Source organism: Carassius carassius, chromosome 36 (assembly GCF_963082965.1).
Source record: "Carassius carassius chromosome 36, fCarCar2.1, whole genome shotgun sequence".
NCBI lineage: Eukaryota > Metazoa > Chordata > Actinopteri > Cypriniformes > Cyprinidae > Carassius > Carassius carassius.
In genome coordinates, this window is record NC_081790.1 from 24,814,416 (window position 1) to 24,835,833 (window position 21,418).

Consider the following 21,418-nt stretch of genomic DNA (forward strand, 5'->3'; position numbering starts at 1 on the left):
ACATGGCCACGGTTCATAAAACGATTTTATTGAGAAGTTTTAGAGGAGGCATGTGGACAAAAGGCACGTCTTCTCAATCTCTCACCTGATAATATTGAGACATTAAGGTTTGCATTGATTTTTAAGATTGTTGCACTTCTTTTTGGTTTTGTTGACAGCTTGGTGAACAGTTTGTGCAATTGGTGCCCTCCATTGTTATCTAGTGGCTCACCACAGTCAATGCATTAGACTAGAGTTATTAAATGGAGAGAGGAATGAAAACAAATGAATTCAAATTAAAAGAGCACTCTTAAAAGAAACTATCACCATTTATCCTTTTATTGATAACATTGACAAATACCCCAATTATTTACACACTACATTGAACATTTTGCAGATAAGAAGGTCGCTTGAATCATTTGAGATCTAAAAATGCCATGTTTTTCAAATCACAGTGTCACCTAGACATAAAAAAAAGTAACAACTGAAGGTGCAAATAAGAGCTTTCCCCAGCTTAACATCTGATCATTTGCTTCTGGTTAAAGCTGAAAATGTCCCTAGACTCTCCACACATAAAATTATCAATGTAATCAGTCAAAATTACACAAATAATAAATGTAACCACAATTCACAAACATCCTTTCAACATCGCAGGAAGCTTATGGGGCCAAACAGAACCGAACCTTAGATAGATCAACAAATTGCGCATTTTGAAAGCTGGGAGAGTAGAAAAAAAGAAAGAAAAAAGAACAAAGTCAACAGCCGTACAGAAACACACCACCTTAAATAGTTTTAAAAGAGTATGTACTGCTACCATTTTGTTTTATTGTTGAATGTAGAAATATTGTTTTTGTCAATGCAGTTTAATAGCAAGCTGTAACAGGACCACCAGCAAACCCAGCACTGAGAGAGAGTTTGGTTGTCTAAAGTCAGAGCTTGCATGCGTTGGGCATCTCTACTGGTGATCAGTTTATAGCAGCCTTGACATCAAGACCTCGTAGACACAGACTTAACTGATACTAATTGGCAGCACACAAATAACTTACTGCCCAATTAGGAGCAACAAGTTCTTTAATCATCCTCATCATCTTCCTCTTCTTCGTCCTCCTCCTCATCGTCTTCATCTTCGTCGTCATCATCCTTCGGTTTGGATTTGGCCGATGATGCCCCTCCGCTTACTTTTCCCTTTCCTTTGTAGTCTGCCATGTCCTGAGAAAAAAAAAACACAATGACAACTTTACAATTACAATACACACACACATACCACTAGCAGTCAAGAGTATGACTTTTTCTTTAAAAATAAGATTTTCCTATTTGAATGCATTTTAAGAGACGTCATGCTCCACCTTCTGATACTTGTCCTTCAGTTTGTTGGCCTTGGACTGGAAGGGCTGCTTCTCCGAATCAGACAGATTGTTCCACATCTCTCCCAGCCTCTTGGCTACATCTCCAATGCCCAGACTGGGATTCTGAGCCTTTATGCTGGGCCTTTCTTCTGCACAGAACAGGAAAAATCCAGACCTGGGAAAAAGAGAAAAGAAAAAAAAACATTTAAGTAACTAAACTAGACAAGCCCATAGTCCATCCACAATCAATAAATTGAAAATAAGCCTTCTAAAAGGAAAGAGCACATACGGTGGCCGCCTTGGAGCATTAGGGTCCTTCTTCTGCTTCCGACTTTTTTTTCCTGGATTGTAGCTCATCATTTCCTGGTCATATCGGGCCTTGTCTTGTTTGGCCAGGTCATCAAATTTAGTCTTCTCTTTTGGTGACATTGTCTAAAACAGATGACGGTTTCTTTAAGAAGTTTCTTTACCTGTAGCCTTTATTAAGTTTTACCGTTGATTTTTTTTTTTTTTAAGATCGACATCTCCAGATAAGAATAACCTACTTACTTTCCATCTCTCTGAGCACTTCTTTGAAAATTCTGAAAAGTTAACAGTGACACCAGGGTTCTTCTTGTTGTGCTCTTCACGGCACGTCTTCACAAAATAGGCATAGGCGGACATCTTGCCCTTGGGTTTCCCTGGCTCACCTTTTGCCATTATTAGGAAGCCAATCAACTATCACCACACCTAGATAAAACAGACAATTTGATGGACAAAAACAAATGTATATTACTGAGATGAAACAAATGATCAGGTGCCACAGTTTCAATACATATAAACTGCATCTATTCACACATTGCTCTTTCCTAGAGACTGTATTAATAAAGTGCCACCCGCTTTTCAGCAGCATTGGTCCAAGAAAACAAATTTTCATATTTGTTTTACTTGTAGGGACTGCAAAGGAATTGTTAAAGAGGTGCAGAAGTTGAAATTCAAACCAACAAACGAGGTGAATTATAACATAGGTTATGATTTAATTTGAAAATCAGATTTAAAAAAACAAAAAGAGAATTTAAAAAAAAAGTTACAAGACTGTACTTAATGGCTACGTCACATTATTGCACTAATAATTGCATTAAATGCAGTAGTTCATGGTAGTGGACAGGAGCTAAAGAATTATTTTGGAGCAAACTCTTAATTCTTTGATTTAGTGTAATTTTTTACAGAATCATGAGTAATGTACTATAGATAAAAAAAAAATGAACAGTTAAAAAAAAAATTAATGCAGGCTGATGGCTTCAACAGAAGCATATACCATCGATTACGAATCTCGCAGTTCATTAGAGCAGGTCGGATTTAAAGACTCCAGTTTAAAAAAAATAGTTAAAGAGATATTTACTTTGGGGACCAGTTTGTTTCAATATATAATAATATAATATATAACGCATCGTCGGAGGTGCCTACAAACACTACTTATTATATTCCATGCTGTAAAGTGACAAACTGATGACAAACTTTTTTTCAAAACCGTAAATTAGTGATTATATCCAAAATAAGATATCATTTAAACGCGTGGCTAGTTAAAAGGCCAGTAATGTGTGGAGAGAGGGTCTGACTGGCCGCTTCTCTTCAATCAGACTCCATTCATTAAAATGGCTTCTATCAGCGTCGAGGAACAATGACTTGCACATCGCCGTTTTCACAGCACACTTAGAGGACACGTCGACTTCTAAAAGCTGCCAGATAAGCCATTTAAAAGTCGTTTGTTAAATACAATGAGCTGCGAATCCAGCTTTAGCAAAGTTTTACCAGTTTCACAGTTGACTCTAAAAGAAACAAATCCTACTATCGCTTAGGCTTGCGACATGAATATTAATTACGCAAAGTGACGTTCGCCCGCATAGCTAGCTGATTGGTTGCAATCTAGACGTATTTAGTGAGCCAGAAAATTAACGATTCATACTATGGAGAAGGCGTTCGCTATGAATAATACATTAAGTTACGCTAAGGAAATATTACGCAGCAACGGCAGTGGAGTCATTAATATTCATGGGCGAAACCTTCCCCATAGTAAGATTCGCAAACTCGCGCCCGGCTCAAACCCGTTTTTAACAAAGGCAGGGGCAAACCAGCCATGACTGGCAATGGCTTGTCAACAGCGCTTTAACTACTCAATGCTCTGCATAACCAGAAAACATACAACGAGCTAAAACTATTGCACAGCAAACTCAGCGACGACACACGGTGCACTTCACAACAGCCTTTCAGGCCATTTAGCACCCCGTGATTTTTGAGGCAGATTAATACATCGCCAGCCATTTTAAAAGCACGTTCGTCACTCAACTTCGGTTTAAAATAATTTATTTTTATTTTTACATTTTCTAGACTGTCTGAAAGCGAAATGGTTTAGAACCAAATTAACGGAATAAAAACCACTGTTAAACATTTCACCGTAAATTAGTTTTTAAAAGAAAAACACGGTTAGTCATATATAAAAAATGGCTTACGCACCAGAAAAGGCTTTAAATAATTCAAACAAGATTTTAAAGAGAATATTAAGCCCCAGTTGAAATTCTAAAATGGAGTCTTTTATAAATACCTTCTGCTAATGTTTGTCCTGTCGTCGGTTCTCCTCAGTCACACTAAAGGCCTCCTCGAGTCGCGCTTCTTCTCTCAATAGAAGACCACACAGCCTCGCGCTACTAGCTCACTACGAGAGCTGCCTGATTGGTCAGTCCCGGCACGCATTTAAAACAGCCTCCACAACTGTGTATTGGCTAAAAGGTCATACATATTCATAACCTGCTGTACGCCATTGGACAGAAGTATAAGCCACGCCCATTATTCAAAACAAGGCGGGAATTACTATCATAACAACAGAAGTTAAAAAGGTCTGTGGCAAACCACGTGTGAGCGTGAACTACAGGTGGTACAGTGCAGAGGAAATGTATACGGTACAATGTTTAGAGCGCGAGATTACTGAGCAGAGGAGCAGAAAATTGGGTAGTTGGATTGCCATATCAAAACGAGGAAGGCTTACAAAAACAGAAAGATGGTAATACAAACTATTGTTTTGGTTATTGGTTTGTCCACGACCAACGACGTGTCAAGGACATGCATGATTACACTTAGTTAAGTAACAATATTTATTTGTTTTATTAGAAGATCTTGGCTTAAATTGCATTTACATGTACTCTGAACCCAAAGTTTTTTTTTTTTAAGTATTATGAACAATACTGTGTCTAATTAAGAGCAAATTTGCAGATGGATTACGAAAAAAAGCAGAAATAAGATTTTTTTTTAAATTCTTTATACAACAAAATGTAGTTTTAAATATTAAGACACTCTATTACAGATATGAGCTTATAAGAAATTAGAAATTTATTATAAAATTACTATAAAACACTTAAAAAAAAGAGTATTACAAACACATTCAGAAAATAACATATACACATTAACCAACTTTTAGTAAACTGTCATAGTAATATTGAAATCCATTTAAAATAATAATAAAAGATAATAAAAGAAGGTGGTGGTTTATGTACACAAATATGTCATTTAATTCCAGAGAGCAAAGTTATGCATACATTTTACATTACGTATGATTTTAAATTATGTTACATTTCATTTAGTGTTGTGGAGTTATTATTGTATGTAATATAAGAGCAAGAAAATTTTTGCCAAAGTCACTAGAATATTCAGGCATTTTCTGTAGAGTGACTGTTTAGTTCTGAATACTTTTTATTGTTGATAACACAATTTGACCACGATTTCTTGAAATAGGCTTTTCAATATACGCAGCTCTTGATAAAACTCAGATGTTAAAATCACCCTCCAAAAGTGTAATTAAAAAAAAAAATGCTCCCAATAATATGTGATAAAATCTAAACAGCTTTCACAAAGCAATGCACAGAAAACTCTATAGACAATGACTGTTGAACTGTAGTGCTATGTGATTTGGCCAGAGGTTTAATGGCATTTAGGGGGCACCAGTGACCACATAGTGGTTATTATCCCAAGGATTACACTAGGATATTATCAAACATATGTAAACATTATTATTACCCAACTGTGACGACAGAGATCAGAACAAATATCATTGATTTTAATGTCAGTATTTACCAAGTTAATAAGATATGCTTAGACAGTAGTCTGCATGGGCATGCCTTCATGCTCTGAGGAAGAGGAGAGAGAATGTGATGAAGCTGCATCATGTTTTAACTCATCCACTTTCTTCTGCAACTCTGATTTCAGGACCAACAACTCCTTCAGACTCTGATGAACAGGAACCTGACAAAACAGAGCCTTTAGTGTCACTGAATCTGAAGTATACACAACACTTTTTGACTTTGTAACATGTATAAAATGTATTCAAATTCATAAGAATAAAAAGTAAGGTCGACTAAATGAAACCATCAAATTAAAATGTATATATAAATAAATATATACCAAATTTTAATTCATAATTCATTCATCATTTTTAAACGCATCTTTTAAATGCATTTTTTTAAATCCAATTAAAATCATCTGTTCTGTGCAACAGAGTTTAAAGTATCCAAGTGTAAAGAACTTAATGACATGCTCAACTGCATTGACAACAGATCAATATTAAATGGCCAATACAGTTTTTTTAATAGAATTAATACAATATTAGAAAGTAATATTTAAACGCAAATTATAAACATTTTATTTTTAAAGTAATTTATAATTTACTTTTTTAATGAATTTCCATTACCAAGACAGTGTAATTAAATTTGTAACAAATTTATATTATAAATATATAAATGTATATATTAATTTATAATATAAAATATATTATATAAATATATATAAAATGTGTTCAAAAGTCATGGACCACAAAACTGGACTTCATCCAAATAAAATTAGAAATTGTTTTAGAATTTTTAGCACAGCTTGAATAAATAATATCAAGTATTAATAAAAAATAAAATACAAAATCCCTTTATGGATTCCTATTTATAGTAAATAAAACCACATAAACCAAATGCATATTTTCTAAAAGATAAATAAAATAACATTTTAAGTAAATGCAGGCAATGCTAAGATTTTAAATAATGCAACTTAAAATACAAATCAACTCAGCATCTTAATTGTTTTACACTGTTATTAGTACTCCACAACACACACTTTTCACCTACAACCACTGAAGCAAATGTGGAGTAAGTAGCCATCAACTATCATCCTCTGCTCACCTGTGGCCTCATGCGAGGGTTCCAGCGCACATAATAACTGACCCAAAGCTCTAGATGCCTCAGACTGGCTACTGGATATAAAACATGGTGCTCGTAGTTCACATACAGCGGGTTAGTAAACTCCTCAAGCTGGCTGTTCACATATGACCACAGAGACACGGTCTTGCTGTACACCTCCTGCAAAAAAACAAAAAAAACCTGATTGACATTAGGGTGACTAAATTATGACAGATTGACTTTAAAACCAAGTAACAGTTGCATGCCTTTGCGACCCGTTCTTGCTCGCTGTTGTAAAGAAACGTCCCAAACAGGCAGCTGTACAGGTGATCAAGCACCGTTATGAGAAACAGCTCGTTGAATTCAAATGCAGAGGGAAACTATGAAGAGAGAGAGAGAGAAAAAAGAGAACAATTTGGTCATATAATAAACATCGCATTTTTCATTTCAGCTCCACTGTTCCTCACCTGCCGGGTCATTTGCCAGACACAGTCTATGAACTGCACAAAGAGAGGGGAGCGCTCTGAGTTTGCATGGTTCCCATCTCCATGTCCCACTCGCTGACAGACAGAAGGACAGAGAAGGAAGCCGTAAGATGCTAGTAAGGATTCAGTGCACAATGTTCTTCTCCGTATACACAGGATGTTACTGACCGAGGCAAAGCGGTGTCCGAAGCTCAGCCACTCCTTTTCCAGAAGCACCTGGAAGCCCCTGAGCGAGCGGTAGTGTGCGTCCAGCATGAGCATGGCCAGAGAGGTGAGCTGAGCTGTGCGGTCCCAGCCATCGCTGCAGTGCACCACCACTGACGTCTTCCCCGACTCCAGACGGTCTGCGATCCGCACCGCACCTGCTAGCAAGAGCTACAGAGAAAACAGACACTGCTGTACCTGTAAGAAATGCTTATTTTTATTAATATTATTCTACATGTTTTATGTTTTCAATTATTAATTCAATTACATGTTTACATTTAATTACAAACCACGATTTTTAAAACATGTTCATTTCTGTTAAATGCAACAATAATACAAAAAATATATTCAGAATTTTTAGAGCTTCAATTTAAATTGCATTTCTGTATTATCTTTATTCAATTAAAATTTAGCTTAGCCGAGCAACCAAGTTCATTAGTTGCTACCAAGTGTGAAGTATAGAATGGCATTTAAAATCCAACACGGTTTAAGCATTTTTCGACTGCACTGACAAACGGTATAGAGTACGTATACACAAACACACACACACATGCTTTATATATCTTTTGTTTGTAAGATTCTCAAAACTTGAAAAGAATCATCAGCACTGACAAACATATTTAAAAAAATCTAATTTCCAATACGGTTTTAAATGCAATTTTAAGTAGTTACATTTAGTTTTATTTTACTAAATGAACTTTTTCTTTTTTCTTTCTTTGAAATTACATTTTAATTTATTTTATATTGAGAAATGGTCTAAAGATATTATTTTTTAACATGCACACAAAGGTCAAACCACATGTCCATCTATAGCATGTTTACAAGGAAAACAATGGAAAAGCACTGGAGTGGAACTAAGAAAAAAATGTGAAACTTCATGAGTATAAAGGTCAGGATATAATGACTATAACGGTGCAGTGCAGTGATATAGTCCCATTTTCTCACCCTGATGTATTCTAGCCAGTGCGTAGAGTCCACAGATGAGAACCAGCGCTGCTGGTCGATGGCAGGATACACCACCTCCTTGAGCTTCCTCAGGGATTCTCTCATCACGTGTATGTTGGGGATCTCCAGAAAGTTCAGCTCCACATTGATATAGAGACTCTCATTCTCATATCCTCCATCTTTGGCCTTCAGAAGAGAAGTCACATATCAGCTACTCCAGAAAATCTGGTACAATAGCTAGTTTGTTGCTGGCTCAAGATGGTCTAGCAGGCTGCACCAGTAAATGACCAACTAATGATGAACAGCCAGAAATCAGGGGGTTAAATTACTTCAGATAGATGGCAGCAACAGCATGCTATATAATTAATCAGAGATTGGTAGGTCTATCAGTAAAATCTGTTGACTTTAGCAATGGTGACTGTAAAAAAATTGGAAAAGGACTTTTTGGACCTGTAACTCAAGAAATATTACAGATATCTTAATGCCCTTTTAGACTTTGGGTTTTAACAGTTTGTCTTTTGGGATCTTCTTTTTAAAGACTCCATCACTGATACTGGAATCTCAATATGGCTCGAGGAGAAAACAGTTTTCAGTGGTCAAAAACCAAAAGCTGGACTCTTTGCAGTCATCTGATTCATTTTCTTTTAAAGAGGAATGTCTGAAGAACAAATCATGTTGAAACTGGAAATGTAGCTTGTTTTCCTCTATTAAAACAACTGCATAGAACATACCCGTCCAAGTGCCATAAATATTATTTTTCCAAAGTTTACATGACTGTGCACAAATTATTAATGTGCCTATATATTAATATAATTTTAAATTCTGGCTCTTAATAAACCTTTCTTTTGTAATCTTCATTTTGAAGCTGTATACAAAGTTACCATCATTAGGCTTTTCACTGAAAATGGGTATTTTCAACATTTTAGACACGAAGCTAAATTGAGACCCCATAACTCTGAGATTGAACCAAATAGGGCCTTGAAAATGATGATTAGATCTTATAGAAATTTAATTGTATAGATAAGTGGGTATACACTAAAATAATGTTCATAAAAAATTATACTGTGAAATATTATCACAGGATTTATTATTTGAATATATTTTAAAATGTAATTTATTCTTGTGATGCACAGCTGAATTTTCAGCATCATTACTCACATGATCATTCAGAAATCATTCTTATATGCTGATTTGCTGCTCAAGAAACATTTTGTATCATTATCAATGTTTATAAGTTGCTTAATATTTTTGTGGAAACCATGATAAAATGTTTTTTTTTTAAGATTCTTTGATGAATAGAAAGTTCTAAAGAACAGCATTTATTTAAAACAGAAAACATTACAAATGTAACATTATAAATGTCTTTACTGTTACTCTTTCTCAATTTGATTCATCCAAAAACACTTACTGACCTCAAACCGTTGAACGCTAGTGCATATCTTTGTTAAAACAGTAGCTTACCTTGTTAGTGTCAGCCACAGTGCTTTGGCGAGCATCAAAGATGCAGAGTTTGTGAGACTGTGCGTTGGCATCGAGAATGGTCTGCAGGTAGCACTCATCGTCCCTGCAGCGGCGGTCTGATGGACCCACCTGCGGCTGACCGCAGCGCACGATAGCGGCCTGACTCTCAGGGTGAATCCAGGACAGCACCTGATGGAAGCGATAATGGCATTTTCTATTTTCATTTCAAGTTTAGTAGAAGTTCCAGTATTTTTTCATGTGTTTTTGTCCTTTTTATTACTGCCTATTTTGGTTTTCAGTACATCATTAAGTACATCAAGTTAAATTAAATGAAAATGAAAAATGTTGCCTTTTTTTAAGTAACCTGTTTTTTTATGGTTTTAGTTTTTGATTCTTTAGGGTCTTAATGAAAAGTCTGTAACAGTTCTCAGAGGGACTGTTTACTTTAGCTGCATTCATCGTAAACTTGCTAACTAGCAAATTATTAGGAAAGGCGATTTGAAGTGATTCATTAAAAAACCTTACACTTACATCTTCTGTTGGTGAGGCTGGATTACAAATGATTTGTGCAAATATAGACACATTTAGGTAGATCGGGGGCACATTCTCTTCATAATGTAATCCACTGCATCTTCAAGTGATGTCGAGAGTAAATGACTGCTATGTTCATTATTATACCCAAAAACAGAACACCTCAGTCACTTAGGAGTTATTTTTGTCTGCATCCGATGTTGAAACTATGGTGGATTGATGACAGCTCACTCAGGACGGATCTAATGTAAGACATCAGGCCAGTCTGTGCTGAAAAACGCTACTATCAATCTAACTATCATGGGAGGGGATCGGCTCGATTCGAGAAAGGGGAAATGATTTAATAAGGTTACATTTTTTTTATCATTATAGGGTGGATGTGTAAACACACTGCCAACACAAATTTTCGTTCTAACAACTTGTAAAAGTGCATGTAGCATCCAATGACCCCTTTAACTATAATAACCCTGATGACAATACAGGTGCTTTTAGAAGAGATTTCAATTTATCCAAAAAAACTATGAAACAAAATTCTCCTTTTCTATTTAAAAATATTAGTTAGCTTACTGGCAAACGGCGTTTGGCCCTAAAGGCCGCCACTCTCTTCAGTTCGTCCTCTGTAATGTTTGAAGGAAGGACCAGCAGAGCGGGATACGTCTCGCACAGCTCATAACTGCTGTTGACTTTACTGATGATCCAGCTCTCGTTCGGAAGACCCTGTTACCGTCCAACAGCATCGACACAGGTACATCAAACATGTAATAACACATACTTTACGTATAGTTAGTGATGACGACAGTTCTTACCTGCCTCTTATACTCAACGACTGGGTCGTAGATCTTCCAGCCATCTTCTGGAAACGTCTCCCGGTACTTAAAGGCAAAGAAAGGCTGAGGGAGGAGAGGGAATGTGTGTCATTAAACATACTGAATCACCTTCGGCTAGTGAACACATCTGGGTGTTTTCATAAAGTCATACCAGGTTGTGGGAGAGCGGGAATGCGTACTTTGACAGTGTTTCAAACACATCCAAATTGCTCTGACCCTCCTTTTTGTACGCAAACCGGGGGTTTCTCAAGTCCTGTGAAAAAAAAGAAGAAATCAGGAATTAATATTTAAAGGTGTGAGCAAGAGAATAAATAGAAGCAATGACATGAAAAGGAAGGGACTGGGAGCAAATGAAGAGTGGAAAAAGACTGACGAGCCCCTTGCCTTGCAAACTATCTCAAGTCCTTGAGTGTTGTCTCCGTGACTCTGAACGGCGATAGACTCCAGTCGGCTAATGGCTCCAAGATTCACATCCAGCACAAACGGAGGATCCTTTGCCAAACACAAAAACAACACTATCAATCTACCAAAACACTTGTGCATGTTGAGATCTGCGAAGACACTTTGGAATCTACTGAGCCAGAAACCGTATTTTACTGTAGCTAATTTGCATAATTAAATTGTGTAGTAGATTTATGCACTTTGCAGGTCATAGGAAACTAAGTCTACACTTTTCAGTATGCAGAAAAAGCGTGTGCCAGTATTAGGGCAAAAGCTAGAGCATACTTTGGTTTTTAATGTTGTGACACACCAAACCAACTAGAACTACTGGTGATGAAAGCTGCCTCACATTACCTGGGTCTGAGCTAAAACGTTGTGCTTGAACGGGCTGCAAAAACTACAGCAAACAGCCAACTAGCACAAAAGATCTGCTGCTGCCTGAGAGGAAACAACTCTCCATAACAGCAGGTGGCAGTAGCCCGTTTTCATTACATAAAAAAACAGAACTAGGTCTGTGGATATACAAACTCTAAACAAAGCAGCACTTGCTTTATAGGGTTGTGTGATATTTATCATCTGCAATAATATTGTAATTTTTGTTATCGTAATTGCGAGCTGACATGATCAAGTATGTCACTCACTTTGCAAAAAACAAATAAAAACACATCTTGAGAGTCCGATTTACTGCATGATGAAGCCTTAATAATTTCCCTATAATTCTAGTTATGAAAGCGAAAAATATCCCTACATGGGCTTTTGTTTTTTTATAATTCTAAGATATGACATAGTTAAGTAATATCACCAAACTTTTTCCTGAATATTAATGTTTGAGCTTGATTGCAAATGTGATATTCATTTTATACAAAAGTGCAAAAAACTAAAAGTTAATATTAAACGAGTTGTCTGCTTTTTCAGTTTTGCCAATGAAAATAGTTGGAAGCGGTGTTTCGTTCCTCAGTAAATGCATTTCTTTTAAATAATTTTGAGTCAATGATTCAAAGATCATTTCATAAAAAGAGCCACTTGCTTCATTTTTAAACAAATTAGCCGTGTTGAACGAATTTTTCGAATGAACAATTCAATGAACCTCACATTAACACAGGGACTTGCCGCCACCTACTGGTGGTTTCAGTGTCGTATTTAGCTTTCTTGGCCTAAACCAGCACAAAAACATACTTCGCAAAATTCTGTTTAATTATTTTTATCGAAAAAATCCCCAAAAATATTAAGATAGAATTTTTTGTCAATACAACACACCCCTATTTGCTTACCATGTTGATCAGCTGGTCTTTATTCTTTCAAGACAACCATGTCCTTATGAAAATATTTGCACAGCAAAAACTGAGCTGACAAGACACTGAATGACGACAAGAAACCGCAGCTAGTATACTGAGAAAAATGAGTATTAAAACAGTTTCAGCACTGATGAGTACAGAAAAATCTCATTTTATTTTATTTTTTTACTATAAAATACATTGACGATTATTCTTTGATGTATATTGCTCAGATATTTAACATGAAGTGACATGACCACAGTCATGTGCTTCAGCTTTTTAATATCGCTAGTTCAATTTGATGTATCATTGCCATTAGATGCTGTGAAAAGAAATCGAAAAGTGTGTTTACCTGTGTCAGGCTTTTAAAGAAGAGCTTGTAGTCTGTGATGGTTAGAGTCCCCCTCACGACCCCAGAGAACGGACAAATATACATGACATCTTTGACTGTAAAAAAACACCACAGCATACAGTTGATGAACAACAATTTTTTAGCCTTATCCACCACATATTAACTTATTTCTTATTATGGTTGACTTGCTATGCTTCATGATGATTCTACATTAATACATTACATAAAAAACATGTTCAAATATGAAGTTCCTTACCAATAGCTTTAATGGTTTCTCCAGGAACACGTGGAGCCTCTTCCATCTGAGCCTGCTTATTTCCTTCTCTGAGTGTCTGTCACACAGTGGAACAAACACATTTTGATATGATTTTCTATTCTAGATACACATTTACATGTTCCTATTGGAATATTAAAGTATCAGCATCATTTAAGCATGGAGTTTTAGATATCCTGCATGGATATTCTGAATAAGTATATATAAATGATAGAAAATCCTGATTAATTCATGCATATGCCAGTTGTCTAAATTTAAAGATACCAGAATGTTGGCATTGTTTTTTTGCAGCTTACCTTCACAAGTGACACTGATAGTAAACTAATTAGAAACCTCTAACAAAATAAAAATATAAAAAGATGTCTGAGGTGTCTGAGATACACTGTATGTGGTTTCCTTTGCTACCACTCCTAACTTTCAGTTCTCTCTCCGCCTAAAGCAAACAGAGACAGTCAGTCCAACATTTGAGATTGTAAACTAAACACGGAAGGCAGGGCTGTAATTTAGGACATAAAATCTGCAGGCTGCTGCAAATTCAGCCAATGCAAAATATTTGAGATTAATATTTTTAGATTGGCTAGAATACATTGTGAACACCTCGACTTTCTGGAAACAATCTACTGTACACCACTCCAGCATCTTGAGAGTATATTTAGCACAATCTCATCTATGTATATGCAGTATGAAAGCAGTATGATTACTCTTTGCAGATCCCATGAGCCACTAGTCAATGTTTGGCCCCAAAAGTTCATTTTCTGTCAACACACTGTTGACAACGAGTATATGGAGCTCAGCAGGATGAGATGGGGGCTCATGGGTCTGCTCCCCCCACAGTGACACAACTGCTTGGCAGCTTCATGGACACAGAGGAATCAGAGAATTCAGTCTTTCTCTTCCAGTCCAGCTGCAGGACAACGACGGCACTGTGGAGTTCAACAGGCTTGACCTTCACCAACACAAAAGATCTATGGTGATCTGTTCTACATTATGCTAATAAAGCCCTGAAAAGATGGCACGGGGTGGTGATATTTCATAATGCCTCATATGAGTCAAAACATCTGTATTTTTCCCCTCACACATTCAGTGATCTACTGCATCAATAATGTAGAATACAATAAGCCTTACTGGAAATTCAAAAAAGCATTTGTGGCACAGGAAAAAACTGTGTACAAGCATACAAATATATGTCCAAATATTACAATTAGTGCATTTACATGGACATGCTGGTCATTTTTAAAAACAGTTAATTATAATGACCAGACAATTCAAGAAATCCACATTGACAGTTTTTCAAATGTTTTTTGATACAAAACAGACAGACAGACTGTTGTTTTAATAGATAGACAGACAGACAGATGAAACACTCTGAAAATCAGTCTGTTAGTAAGTTATTATGTCAAATAGTTAAAAGCGTCACACACACAGACAGAGACTTGCCGAAGAAGGAGCAGTCTGCTGAGGGTCACTGTCCAAGAGAAATCCTTTAACCTCCACATCGCAGTCCTGCACCAGAGAAACCCCATAACAACAGCACAGAAAAACAAAGAGTGATGAGGAAAGAGAGAGAAGAAAGAGTAGAAACATTACAGTGTATGTAATCCCATCAGAAAGATTGTGGAAGTGCATTCATTTAAAAAAACTATTAGAACTACAAGCATTCATGCAGAGGTAATGAGGTCAAAAGGGGTCATATACTTCTGATCACTTTCCCAGATCTTAGATGTTAGTCAAGGTTTCTGCATCGAAAACTCTGATACTGACTCTGTTTTTGAGGAAATCAACATATGCCTGACTATTAATCTGACAAATAAAATGTGCCCCCCCCCAAAAAAGGAAGTGTTTATTGAACCTTTAGGTAAAAAAAAATGCTACAGAAAATATTATAAAAATAGAATTTAAAAAATCCATGAGTTTTTTTGTTTATTGTCCTAATCATCATAAGGCATTTATGGCTCCTAGGATATAGTTGAGAGCTCATACTGAAAACTAGCAAAATATGCAGTTTCTGATATTTATATGGCTTATAAAATAAGAGGAAAAAAGTATGGTCATTTCTGATCCTTAAACAAAATGCATATTAATATCACATGCCAACAGCTCCCAACAATAGTTCTATATCTCCCTAATAAGGTAATATTTAAATGCTTAAAAAAAAAAAATATATATATATATATATATATATATATATTGATACTTTTTAAAAAACATCTTTACATGCTTTTTCTAAAATACAATTCTGCATGGAAAATGAAGTAAACCTAAGTTGCTTCAGTCCAGTAAATGTTCATTTAGAAATATTACAATAAAAAATATATTCCTAGATTTGTGAAATCAGTAGTTTTCACAACTTAAAACCATGTGAATCACAATCTGAATGAGGACATTTATACAATTAGACTAAAAGCCTTTTACTTTCTAAAGAATAGAATATGAATCAGATGCAATGGATGCAGTAGATTATTTGTATCATGCAAACATCAAAAACACTCAATACATTTATGTTTCAGTAGAGGTTATTTTCGGGTTTTCTAAATTCTGAAAGCTACAATTTCTAATCATAACGTATTTCAAAAGGTTGAGTAAAACTTAATTCGTTGTTATATGACCCCTTGAAGAACAGAAGCAGGGTGAAAATCAGAAGATCTGCATGATCAACAGAAAAGTTGATCTCAACTCACAAGGGATCAATGTTTGAAACATCATTACTTTTTTTTTATCAGTTACTTCCGGCCAAAATATAATAACATTACTTCCAGTGATAAGACCCCTGCTGTCCTCATCAAAAACCACAGACAAAGACCGTATTTCTCGGACTATAAGTCGCACCTGAGTATAAGTCGCATCAGTCCAAAAATACGTCATGATGAGGAAAAAAACATATAGAAGTCGCACTGGACTATAAATCGCATTTATTTAGAACCAAGAACCCCTAATAAACATAGAGAGCCCTCTGGTGGCTGTAGACGGTAATGTTTTCTCTTGGTTCATATCAAAATTAATTTTGATAAGTCGCACCTGACTATAAGTTGCAGGACCAGCCAAACTATGAAAAAAGTGCGACTTATAGTCCGGACAATACGGTGTGTTTAGAACTGCTTTGGACTGTTTTGCTTGTAAACTGTGCTTTGATTTGTGCATATTTCTCTCCTGATTCGGATAATTTGACTTGTTTACTTGAGAAAACAATATTATGGAAAGAGGACTCCTTCCTACAAACATGCAGCCTTTCACTTCAGAACTTTAAATGATAGACTGGACTCATATACTTTTAAATTAAAGCAATGCTTCTTTTATCAGCTGTTTGTTCTCTTATTCTGACGGCACCCATTCACTGCAGAGGATCCATTGGTGAGCAAGTGATGGAATGCTAAATTTCTCAGATGACCTAACGGTGAGTACATTCTCAGCAAATTTTCAGTTTCAAGTGAACTATTCCTTTAACACCACACTAAAAGATAACATTACCAACAATTTCCAGTCACCTGTTTTCAGTCTGTTCTTCACACGAAGCTTTCTTATGACTCCAGATGCCCAGTTGTCTGGACTATTTTATGATGCTTTTATAGTCCCATGATATGGCCAGGAAAAATTAACCTTTTATGTTCCACCAAAGGGGTTTTGTAACAAAGTGTGTTAAATATTGAGAGATCTTTCTTTTCCATGTGAACTATGCATTCATGAAGACTTGATAAAATGAAATCATTTCATCAGCGATGTTCTGATTCTCTGTGGTTTCATGACAACACATGTCTGCTGCCTCTTGCATAAGAGTATATAAACTTAAAGCACTGGGTGGAGATCTCTGGCAATGCATAAATAAAAAAATAAACAAGAACTGTTTTGAGTTAGTGAGCATTTACCTGCTTATTATTTTTTTTTACACTGAATATTTGCATTAGTCTTCTACCTTTACAAATAACCAAACTGTGATGAAATATAAATATAAGTGCTTTAAGTATATTTTAAGTACACGCTCATACCTTGTAATCTCTGGAAATCATCTCTGAGCTGATGGGTCCAGAGATCTGACTTGACATTGTGGCTGCAATCAGTTGTTTGCACCATTCAACATGAGCCCCTGTGGGACTAGAATGTAAAAGTGTTAGTGAGTCCCATACATATCTGACAGTAAGATATTTAGATGAGCACGGTTTCTGTTTATGTTTAGCTGGCTCTTATTTATCCCAATAGGACCAGTACATCAACAACATTCATCATTCTGAACTATGCTGTCAGACAGTTATGTTGCATCTCTAGTTTAGATGGACTATATTTTTATAATAATTAATTAATAATTCATTACATTTTATATAGCGCTTTTCTAGGCACTCAAAGCGCTTACATTGGCAGGGGGTATCTCCTCATCCACCACCAGTGTGCAGCATCCACCTGGATGATGCGACGGCAGCCATAGTGCACCAGAACGCCCACCACACACCAGCTTACTGGTGGAGAGGAGACAGAGTGATGAAGCCAATCAGCAGATATGGGGATTGTTAGGAGGCCATGATGGTCAGAGGCCAATGGGCGAATTTAGCCAGGATGCCGAGGTAACACCTCTACTCTTTTCGAAAGACATCCTGGGATTTTTACTGACCACAGAGAGTCAGGACCTCGGTTTAACGTCTCATCCGAAAGACGGTGCTTGTTGACAGTATAGTGTCCCCATCACTACAATGGGGCGCTAGGACCCACACAGACCACAGGGTGAGCACCCCCTACCGGCCTCACTAGCACCTCTTCCAGCAGCAACCTAGTTTTCTCAGGAGGTCTCCCATCCAGGTACTGACCAGGCTCAGCCCTGCTTAGCTTCAGTGGGAAACATGGTGGGTGATATGGCTGCCGGCTTATACTTTATAAAAAATCTTGAACACTGGCTGAAAGTTACTTTAGCCTGTATCCATCATTTATAAACAAAAATTAAAAAAGAAAAAGGTGATTGTGACTTTTTATCTTAAAATTCCAACTTTTTTTTTTTTTGCATAATTATGAGATAAAAAATTTAGTTACAAAGTCAGAATTGCCGGAAATAAACTTACAATTCTGACTTTTTTTACTCGCAATTGTGAGATTGTATTTTGCAATTCTGACTTATTGTCTCAGATTTTTTTTACTTAAAATGATTCTGATGTTTATATCTCATAATTCTGTCTTATTTTCTTCTTTTCACAATTGTGAGTTATAAAGTATAATTTGGGGGAAAATACTTTTTATCTTATAATTGTGAGTTTATGTTCTGCAATTCTGACTTTATTACTCGCGAGTTTATATCGTTGAAGTCTGAGAAAAAATTCAGAGTTGTGAATTTATATCATGCAGTTCTGAGAAAAAAAGGGTAAATTCCGATATGTTAACTTGCAATTGCAAGAAGAAAATTAAATAAAAGAGATTAAAGAAAAAAAAAGTACTCAAGGAAACAGGCATATATATTATTATTTTTTTTTCTTTTAATTGGGCCAATTACATGACACGGCTTGGTCATGTGATATCAACAAAACGGCACCATAGACTGAGCGGCACCCATGAGAGGTCGAGAGCCGCTCCACGTATAACAATTAACAAAATAGACAAATATGTCTGCAGCATACATATGTCTCGTAAGCGTTCATGATTTGTAGTGATTCTAAACCGCTGTTTGTATATGTGAGTGCACGCTTAAAAAATAATATTATCCAGTAATTTATTATGAAGGTTAGTCATCAGTACTAGCTCAGGTTGATAAAATGCTTTCTTATCTTCATGTCTGGTTCATATGACATCTCATTCAAACAAAGTCAGCCAAAGTGTTTTGTTTGAAGGCTATCAAGTCACTCAGTAACTAGAAGGCAGTAAAACACACCTTTGTGACACTCTAGCTCTACAACGCGACGCGATAAGAACGCATCCATTCGCGTCGCGCCACTAGCAATATGGGTGTCATAAAGTATCAGATGGGTGTTTATTGGCACTGACCTGTCGGGAGTTTCAGCGTTTGACTCTGCTGAGGTCGGTCGCTTATCCATTCTCTACTGTAGGCTTACAGAAGCGCAAAATAACGCTATGTTGCATATCCAACGCTCATCGTGTCTGGTTCTTCTGCAAACGCTTTCCTCCGAAACTTTGTGACTCGCCTCGAAATCAGGAGTCCTATACGTCGAAGGGAATCGCTCATGAATACTAAATATGTCGGTGCTGCATAACCTACCAATGGTGATGGTTTGCTTCTGAATAATAATGACGCTGCGTCAATAGTTTCCAATGGCAAAGACTCCGCTCATGAATATTAATGCTGCAGTCTTCAGCGCAGTAGGATTCGTAAACTCGCCTCCCGCACCGCACCGACCGCACGACAGCGATAATAAATATCTACAAACTACGTTTCCCAGAATGCAACAGCGTGACAATACGGAGTAATATAATATAATATAATATAATATAATATAATATAATATAATATAATATGGGAAAAATAAAACGTCTGTGTGGGGTTTAACGTCTATGTGGCTCTGAACAAATCATTCTTCCTCCAAATCCAAATCCTCTCCAAATCCCAAATCCTGCCTTCTCAGCGATGCCCAGGAAATGAGGAAAACAGAAATAAGATGTCCTTACGACTATGCTTTCTTAATGTTGAATTTATTGTGCTTAAGTGATGAATCCTCACGTTCCCTGAAATAACTTACTTACATGTCTGTGTACTATTTTAATGTTACTAAAGCCTTCTTAAAATGCATTAGAAAAAAATCTGATTAATTTGTTATAAATAATTTTTCACTGTATTTTGAAGTGCCCACAATAATCTTGTGCATGTTCATTATCGAATACTGACACGTCTAATACAGGTATGTAACAAATGCAATTTTTAGATTTAATGTTGAAAATAAATAAATAAACCTATACATTAGACACATTGCAAATCTCCAGGGAGGCACATCTCAGGGTCTCAGACACAAATACACTAGTGAATACTTGGTTTCACTGTTACAGATGAGAAGGAGCAGAGGGCAGGAGATGAACTGGGATGTGTACTGTCCACATGTCTTTATGGTCCCTGGAATATATTGGTTCATTGAGCCACCGGGGGTTTGAGAGTCTTGTAAGGTATTTCATTTTGAGTTCTGTCAAGCAAGCTGCTGTTTCCAGCTCTTTCATCCATCCATCCATCCATCTATCTATATATCTATCTATCACTGGGGAAACTTCTGACTTCCTTGCCGCCTGGTTGCCAGGGCAACGCCTTCAGAACTTAACAGACGCGCGACTAAACATTCCAGAGCCAATTTTTGCGCAGTTATTATGAATACGAGAAAGAAATGAAGAAAGTAAAGCAATGCAGAAAGATAAGGTGAAAGAAAGGGGACTTTACAGTAACAAGCTCACACCAAGCGCGAAACAGCTGTATTTGGAGAAGCTCTCATGGGCCTTTCACACAGGACGCGGTATGCGCGGCATTGCACTATAAAACCCATTCATCTCAATGGCTTGCGCCGCGCAAGGGCGTTTTGTTGCTGCGTCGACCAAAGCGCAAGCGCAGCGGTGGGCATCATTTGCGTGCTTATGCGCACGCCGCGGTCAAAGTTCAAAATAGTTCAACTTTTGCCGCTGCGCTCTGTGACGATTACCAGCGCGACCAATAGAATCGGGGGATCCAAACAAGCACGGAAATCAAAATGGATGAATGGCTAGTACTGTGTGTGTCAGAATTTCCTGAGCTGTACGATACAAGTTTGAGGTCGTATAGGGACATCGTCAGGAAAGCTGTGTCTTGCTTCTCTCTTAATTCTCATCAGCAGGACTAGCGCTATCGCTCGCTTCTTACAACGGGACAGATACATGTTTGCTGCTGACCGAAAGGAGGAACAACAGACTATGAAAGAGCTCCCGCTAAAAGTTTTTAAAACTCCGCCTACGCCATAGCGCAGCGCAGCGCAAATCGCGTTGTATCTGAAGGGCAACGTTGAACACAGCGGCAAGCGCCGCGCATACCGCGTCCTGTGTGAAAGGCCCATTAGGCATCCAAAATATCGACCCATACGAGCTTCCTGCAGCAGAATGTCACAGAGACCTGGACCATTTACCTCCATGCACACATATGGACATTGTGAATTATATTGTTTACGATGTAAGT

General features: G+C 36.9%; 2 protein-coding genes across 3 annotated transcripts; both read right to left on the minus strand.

The window, feature by feature from the left end:
* Positions 1-302: 302 nt before the first annotated feature.
* LOC132117470 (high mobility group protein B3-like) lies at positions 303-4,050 on the minus strand. The gene is made up of 5 exons (XM_059526772.1): positions 3,907-4,050; positions 1,875-2,054; positions 1,615-1,757; positions 1,326-1,500; positions 303-1,188 (listed from the first exon to the last, which is right to left on the minus strand). The coding sequence occupies exons 2-5, from the start codon at positions 2,022-2,024 to the stop codon at positions 1,051-1,053; spliced, it is 606 nt and encodes a 201-aa protein (XP_059382755.1). The 5' UTR covers positions 2,025-2,054; positions 3,907-4,050; the 3' UTR covers positions 303-1,050.
* Positions 4,051-4,665: 615 nt separating this feature from the next.
* On the minus strand, positions 4,666-19,544 carry LOC132117469 (myotubularin-related protein 1-like). 2 transcript variants are annotated; one of them, XM_059526770.1, is made up of 16 exons: positions 19,264-19,544; positions 17,292-17,397; positions 14,749-14,814; positions 13,294-13,369; positions 13,038-13,132; positions 11,355-11,462; positions 11,122-11,223; positions 10,950-11,033; positions 10,711-10,860; positions 9,613-9,801; positions 8,152-8,337; positions 7,171-7,377; positions 6,985-7,077; positions 6,784-6,897; positions 6,521-6,697; positions 4,666-5,597 (listed from the first exon to the last, which is right to left on the minus strand). In XM_059526770.1, exons 1-16 carry the CDS (start codon positions 19,311-19,313, stop codon positions 5,448-5,450), a joined length of 1,953 nt encoding a protein of 650 aa, XP_059382753.1. In that variant the 5' UTR covers positions 19,314-19,544; the 3' UTR covers positions 4,666-5,447. The 2 variants fall into 2 exon arrangements, with proteins under 2 accessions (XP_059382753.1, XP_059382754.1); XM_059526771.1 differs by lacking the exon at positions 14,749-14,814.
* Between the last annotated feature and the right edge of the window lie 1,874 nt (positions 19,545-21,418).

What these genes read in the sequence shown, in the direction of transcription:
- LOC132117469 (XM_059526770.1), bottom strand. Translation starts at nt 19,313, where the DNA reads ATGGATAAGCGACCGACCTCAGCAGAGTCAAACGCTGAAACTCCCGAC. An exon ending in TGATTTCCAGAGATTACAAG is followed by an intron (nt 14,815 to 17,291) that starts GTATGAGCGTGT and finishes TCTCTGGTGCAG; the next exon opens with GACTGCGATGTGGAGGTTAA. An exon ending in TCTGGCAAATGACCCGGCAG is followed by an intron (nt 6,898 to 6,984) that starts GTGAGGAACAGT and finishes CTCTCTTCATAG; the next exon opens with TTTCCCTCTGCATTTGAATT.
- LOC132117470 (XM_059526772.1), bottom strand. Translation starts at nt 2,024, where the DNA reads ATGGCAAAAGGTGAGCCAGGGAAACCCAAGGGCAAGATGTCCGCCTAT. An exon ending in AGTGCTCAGAGAGATGGAAA is followed by an intron (nt 1,758 to 1,874) that starts GTAAGTAGGTTA and finishes CATCTGTTTTAG; the next exon opens with ACAATGTCACCAAAAGAGAA. An exon ending in TGAAGGACAAGTATCAGAAG is followed by an intron (nt 1,189 to 1,325) that starts GTGGAGCATGAC and finishes TTTTTTTCTCAG; the next exon opens with GACATGGCAGACTACAAAGG.